This window comes from Lagenorhynchus albirostris, chromosome 17 (genome assembly GCF_949774975.1).
Source record: "Lagenorhynchus albirostris chromosome 17, mLagAlb1.1, whole genome shotgun sequence".
NCBI lineage: Eukaryota > Metazoa > Chordata > Mammalia > Artiodactyla > Delphinidae > Lagenorhynchus > Lagenorhynchus albirostris.
Genome location: NC_083111.1, coordinates 10523069 through 10530233, shown reverse-complemented (window position 1 = coordinate 10530233; position 7165 = coordinate 10523069). Strand labels below are relative to the sequence as shown.

General features: G+C 43.4%; 1 protein-coding gene across 2 annotated transcripts in view; it reads left to right on the top strand.

The window, feature by feature from the left end:
- Positions 1–521: 521 nt before the first annotated feature.
- LOC132508227 (cytochrome P450 7B1) overlaps positions 522–7165 on the top strand; it is a 183488-nt gene continuing 176844 nt past the window's right edge. For both annotated transcript variants that reach the window (XM_060128227.1, XM_060128228.1), the window contains exon 1: positions 522–785. In XM_060128227.1, coding sequence (XP_059984210.1) covers positions 673–785 — 113 coding nt within the window. In that variant the 5' untranslated portion in view covers positions 522–672. The remainder of the gene's footprint in view (positions 786–7165) is intronic.

Sequence of the window (7165 nt, the reverse complement as noted above, 5' to 3'; positions counted from 1 at the left end):
TGGTCCCTGTCTTGCCGGCCTCTGGGACTGGCCTCGGCGCCCAGCAGGCGCGGGGGCGAGCAGGGAAGCGCGGCGTGGAAGGGGGGGGCGCGGGCGCGCGAAAGGCAGCGCGGGCGCGCGGGCAGCTCGCCGGCTGGGGGCGGGGAGGAAGGGGCTGCCGAAGAGGTCGCCGGGGCCAGGGCGCAGCGGGCACAGTCCCAACCCTCTTCGAGGGCCAGCGCGGTCGCGGGGCGCGGGCGAGGGGATGACGGACCCGAACGACTCATTTCCAACTGCGAACTGAAATCCCCTTCCCTCAGGCCTTCAGCGGCTCGAGCTCGGGAAATCCTAGCCCCTTTCCCCCTCTTCTCTAGCCCTTCTTCCTGCCCCGGGGGCGGGGGGGCGGGGGTGGGCGGTGCGCAGTTTTCCAGAGGCGGCCGGGCGGGAGGCGGTGGCCGAGCGGGGCGGTGCGCATGGGTGGGTGGGTGGGGGGGGGCCGGGGGAGGGGAGTCCGGGAACTTTGAGACTCGGCCCCGGGGGCCCTCGGTGACATTTCAGGCGGCGCCTCTCCAGGCCAGCCTCCCGGGACCCTCTGCCGGCTGCAGACTCGCCGGCCGCGCGGCTCGGAGAGACACCCCGGGCCGCCCCCCGCGGCCGCGCGCGATCCGGACGGCGGAAGACGTGGCCGCGGGCATGGGCAGCTTCTCGCTGGAGCCGTGGCTGCCGCGGCCTCTCAGCCCCCCGGGCCTGGTCCTCGCTGCGGCCCTGCTGCTGCTGGTACTGTATCTGCACGCCCGGCGCACCAGGTAAGCGCCCAGCCTCCCGGCCGAGCAGCCTCGCGCCTGGGTCACGCATGCGTCGTGGGCCCCGCGACCGCGCGCGACCCAGATGGTCCAGGGAGCCCCTTCCATGACTGCGGGCGCCGGCGTCTCTGGGGGTCGTGTGTAAAGACAAAGGCTTCGTCTGCCTCTTTCCCAGGCACACGCACACGTATGCAAGCGTGGGGACCAATTCGATTTGCTGCTCCGGGCTCGGTTGTAGTCTGCCCTAGGTTTGCATTATACGTTATGCATCACGCATGGCTTCCAGACACGCTTTGGTGCCTTGTTACCGTGAGTTGATGCTTTGTGGCCTAGCATTCATAGAGTATTTCAGGAGCGGAATTTTCTTTCTTTTCATTCCACTAAAAGTGAAATGTTTTAGGAAAATGCCAGTGTAAGGTATGAGCAGTACCTCTGGGTGCCTGTCAGTGCCTCAGTTTACCACTGGTCCGCATCTGGAAAAATGAACTAATAGCACTTTATGGGATTTTTGTGAGGACTTAATGAACTTATAATGTGTATTTTATACATTTATTCCGTTATTTTCATTAGAACAGAATAAACAACATATTAACACCAAAACCCAGAAGTGTGTCACTTCATTATCTGATTTGAAATGTGGAAGGAGAAACAAGAGAAGTTCAACATAAAAGCACTCACTTTGAAATCACTCTTTGTCTTTTCTAACCGGGTCTCTTTTCATACTATCAGGTTCTTCTTCATAGCTTTTTTTTTTTTTTCCTCCCTTGTTTTTTGTTTTTGTCTGATCATCTGGGTGGAGTGTGTGGTGTCATTCCCTGAGGTAGGGCAGGTTTGGTGGGACGTGTTAGATAAATAGTGAAGTCTGTGTTTCTGGTGCTCAGTGGCGAGGTCCGGGGAGGATATTTAATTATAAAAGTCACAAATATGAAAATGGAACATAAAATCATGAGTATAGATTGGTCACCTTGTGAAAAAGTTTGATGGAAAAGTAGGGGGCCCGGGCCACTCTCCTTGTTGAAGAGTCTGGCAGAAGAAGAAGGACCACCAAAGGAGACTGAGAAGGAGGGGCCAGTGGCATGGGAAGAAAACCAAGTGAATGTGGTGTCCCAGAAGCTAGGTAAGGACATATTTAAACAAGTAGGGGGAGTTACCTGTGTCAGATGCTGCTGAGAAGTCTAGTGTGTTGAGGACAAAGGACCATCAGAGTTGACAAGATGCCGAATTGGTAAGAGTTAAACTGAGAGTTAATGGGCGTGGTAGCCTGTTTGAAGTGGATTGAAGTGCTGTCTGTCCTACAGTAGCTAAGATTTTATATTCAGACAAGAGTGCAATGTAGTATTGTTTCATATCTCTTGAGCCAGTAATTCCAGTAATTTTATTTAAAGAAATTGCTCCTGGTGGAATAATCGTGAAGGTCCTTAAAGATTTCACCAGCTCAGTGCTCATCAGGGCTGCTTATAATAGTGAAACATTAGGAAAAAAAACTAGATTTCTGAAAAATATTGGTTTAGTTAAAGAAATTCTAGCATATCCGAGTAGTAGAAAGTTATGTAGCCATAAAAAACTATAATGTAGACTATATGAAGACATAGAAAGCCATATTCAAGATACATTAAGTGAAAAAAATTTAAAAACACCGTTTGTATACATGGTGTCCATGACCTCCAGCCAAAGACTGCTAGGAACACACCTGTAGTGGAACAAGTTGAGTTATTGTTTATGGCAGCTAGAAGGAACACATGCCATTCATTCTGGGTAAAAGAGTGTAGAAAGGACCTATTTATGGCATTTGGGTTTGTGTTATGTGATTTGGGGGAAGGTTCCAGGAAGCAAGCTTTTGCTCTGTTGGTAAGAAACTCTCAGAAAGCTGGGGCTGGTCTATGACTGGAAACCTTAATCTCCTCTATGAGACAAGAGGAATGCTTTGAGGCTGAATCAGTAATTAGTAAGTAAGCAACAGACTCTAGAATTAGTAAGGTTTGGGGGATATTTGGTCATTTTATTGACTTAGTATTCATGATTTTTGTCAGTATTTAGACATGATTATGGATTGATCTCGTTTTTGACTTTATAATAGTCACAGAGTGGCTTTCTTTGATCACTTAAATGTTTGTTATTAAGAATGGCTTAATGTTTGTGCAATTGTTTCTGTTCATCAGAAGAGCGAAGTGTGGTAGCTACTGTCAACTGAAGAGAAATACAGAACCTAAAAGTTGTGAGTTATGTTGTATCCCGGAACCTTACTGAAGACTATATAGCCCAGAAGACAGCCTCTCAGGTAGCTCTGAAGAACTGTTCCGAAGAGGCAAGGGAGGCGCCAGGATATATAGGAGTTTTTGCTGAAAAAAAAAAAATCATACAGTTGAACATCAAAAGATTACTGCTGATCACAAAAAAACAGACATTTCAAGTTAACGATTTTAGTGCTTTTCTACGTATGGGAAGGTGCAAGAGTCCAGGCTCATTGAAATGATTTCTTATATATGTATCTTCACTACCTGGGGCCAGCATCCTGTTTTTCTCCATCCTGAATTCCCCCCAGAGTGCCCCACACGGTCAGGGGTGGCTACAGTGGCTGGTGGCTAGACAGCATTTTGTTTGCTAGAATGGCAGGCAACACTTTTTGTCCGCATTAGGAGTGCCAAGCAGGCATCTCGATGTCAGGGGTTGTGTTTATCTTTCTTAAAAATATAAAAGACTGCAAGGATATACCACAGACATTTGAGGGGGGGGGCAAACTTACATACAGTGAAATGTGTAGATTTTAAATGTACCGTTTGATTAGTTTTCATGCATGTAGACACCCGTGTAACCGTCACCCCAGTCAAGAAATAGAATATTTTCTCACACCTCTTTCCAGTTAGTCCCCACCCCTGAGCTCTGATTTAGTTTTGCCTGTTCTTGAACTTCTTATAAATGGGATTATGCAGTATCTTCTTTTGTGTATGGCTTTCTTCTGTCGACAAAGTGATTTTGAGATTCACCCATGTTGTTGCATATATCAGTAATTCATTCATTCTGTTTCATTGCAGGGTAGTTTATGTTCTCTCTATATAAACTGTGGTATATACATGTATATATCTACTATATATATATATGTATATATACTACATTTATTATGTATGTGTGTGTGTATGTGTTTACTACAAGTTGGTCATCTATTGTCCTTTTAATGGACTTTTAGTTATTTCCAGTCCGGGACCATTACAAATAAAGCATATGTAGACATTCTTTTACAAGACTCTTTGTGGACATATATTTAGTTCCTTCTTGGGTTAAAATCCTGAAACCTATGAGAAGGTTGATGGATCATAGGGTAAAGACTTATACTCACACCCATTTTGGAAAATGCCATTTTTCCAATGTAATTGTACTTTTGTAACACTTCCACCAGTACATACTATATGAGAGTTCCAGTTGCTCGCTATTTTCACCTATGTCTGATGTGGCCAGTCTGTTAGTTTATAAACCCTATCTTTCTAGATTCTGAATTTTATTGTCTTCCCCTGAAGAGTGTTGCATTTTGTTCTAGTGTGCAGATGTATTTCTGGCCGATTCTCTTGAACTTGGGGGAAGCTTAGTTTTATCCTTTATAAAGATGAGTCTATGGAAAGCTCAGGATATTTACCAAGCTTCTTTTCTTTGATGGGATTCAAACCCTAAACTCCTGTCTCCCCAGCAGTGGGCAGCAGCAGAAATCTCTGCTCAGTTCTTTGAATATTGCAGCTGATGCTTTCCACAGGGCTCTTTGAAGTCTCCTCCACAGATGTACACTTCCAGGTTTGGCCAACAATTTGAAGGGTGTCTATATGCATGTTTTTCTAGGTTTCTCTTCTTGACTTCCAGCCACTTCAGTATCCCAAACTCTTGACACCTCAGTCAGTAATATTGTAGCTTTTTGCTTGAGTTCCAGCTGTCTCTCCCCCTTGCAGACGGGTCAGAGGAAATGCTGTCTACCCTGGACTTAATTCATTATGGGTCTGTTCTTTAAGGGTTGACTCCCCTTCAGTATCTGCCTTCTTTTGCTTGTTCTCTAGTGCATTTAAATCATTTTTTGTTTGTTTGTTTTGTCTTTTGCTATCTGTGAAAATGTTAGGTTATTTCAAGCTATCTCACCATTACTGGAACCCAAACCCAGACTTCTAACAGTGATTATATCTAGGTGATATCTTTTTTGTGAAATGATTATTATTTCCTTTTTCATGCTTATATTTTTAAATTGTCATAATACATACGTATTTCTTTCATAAGACAAAAAGAATGATACATTTAAAATAAAACTTTGATAAATTCTTTTAAAATGTTTTTAATCATTTTTTTCTTTTTAGAAGAACCGGCATTCGGGGTCAGTGTAGTAATAGGATTCTAACTTAGAAGATAAGATTTGGGTGGTGCTAGGAAGCCCAGTTCATTTCCAGAAAGTCATGATATATATATGATATATATATATATGTGGATATATATATAAAATATGAAATATGTTTTTGTCCAATAATTAGATACATGTTTTTAAAAAGTCACTGTTTACTAATAATAGACTTAAATACAGATACATACTTTCCAATTTATTTTAGAAGACAACATCATATAAAAGCAGAGTCTGTAGCAAGGCAGAGTTGAATACAAACACATCTCTACTATTCTTTCCCTACCTCCCCATCCCCTGTAAAAAGGACAAAAATCAGCCCTACCAAAACAATAGAAAATAAATATAAAATAGTTAAATTATTTTAAATAAATGAAATAAAAATTGGCACTAAATATTATGCTTCCTGAAGAGCACACTTAAAACAGAATTAAAAGTTTATAATGAATAGGGGAAGGTGTTTACAGAAAGTATCATGGGGAAAGGACAGTAGCACACATTTTTTAAGTTTACAGCTCGGGATATGAGAAGTCTGAAATGGGCCTTACTGGCTTCAGTTAAGGCGTTGGTAGGGTTGCATTCCTTTTGGTGGATCCAGGAGAGAATCCATTTCCTTGCCTCTTCCAGCTTCTTGAGGTCACCAGAACTCCAATCTCTGTTTCAGACTGTGACACTCCTCTTTCTTTTTTTTTTTAAAGAAGATGTTGGGGGTAGGAGTTTATTAATTTATTAATTTATCTTATTTATTTTTGCTGTGTTGGGTCTTTGTTTCTGTGCAAGGGCTTTCTCTAGTTGTGGCAAGTGGGGGCCACTCTTCATTGTGGTGCGCGGGCCTCTCACTATCACGGCCTCTCTTGTTGCAGAGTACAGGCTCCAGACGCTCAGGCGCTGTAGTTGTGGCTCATGGGCCTAGTTGCTCCGCGGCATGTGGGATCCTCCCAGACCAGGGCTCGAACCCATGTCCCCTGCATTAGCAGGCAGATTCTCAACCACTGCGCCACCAGGGAAGCCCTTGCCTCTTTCTTATAAGGACCTTAGTGACTACATTGAACCCACCCAGATAATATAGGATAAGCTTCCCATCTCAAGTTCCTTAATTCAGTCACATTGGCAAAGTCCTTTTTGCCATGTTAGGTAGCATATTTAAGTTAGGGATTAAGGATTAAGAGGTGGGCATAACAGCAAAGGGGACCATAAATAAGACAAAAAGACAACCGTCAGAATGGGAGAAAATATTTGCAAATGAAGCAACTGACAAAGGATTAATCTCCAAAATTTACAAGCAGCTCATGCAGTTCAATATCAAAAAAACAAACAACCCAATTCATAAATGGGCAGAACACCTAAATAGACATTTCTTCAAAGAAGACATACAGATTGTCAACAAACACATGAAAGGATGCTCATCATTAGAGAAATGCAAATCAAAACTACAATGAGGTATCACCTCACACCAATCAGAATGGCCATCATCAAAAAATCTACAAACAATAAATGCTGGAGAGGGTGTGGAGAAAAGGGAACCCTCTTGCACTGTTGGGAATGTAAATTGATACAGCCACTGTGGAGAGCAGTATGGAGGTTCCTTAAAAAACTAAAAATCGAACTACCATACGACCCAGCAATCCCACTACTGGGCATAAACCCTGAGAAAACCATAATTCAAAAAGAGTCATGTACCACAGTGTTCATTGCAGCTCTGTTTACAATAGCCAGGACACAGAACCAACCTAAGTGTCCATGGACAGATGAATGGATAAAGAAGATGTGGCACATATATACAATGGAATATTACTCAGCCATAAAAGGAAACGAAATTGAGTTATTTGTAGTGAGGTGGATAGACCTAGAGTCTGTCATAGAGCGAAGTAAGTCAGAAAGAGAAAAATACCATATGCTAACACATATATATGGAATCTAAAAAAAAAAATGGTTCTGATGAACCTAGGGGCAGGAGAGAAATAAAGACACAGTCGTAGAGAATGGACTTGAGGACACGGGGAGGGGGAAGGGTAAG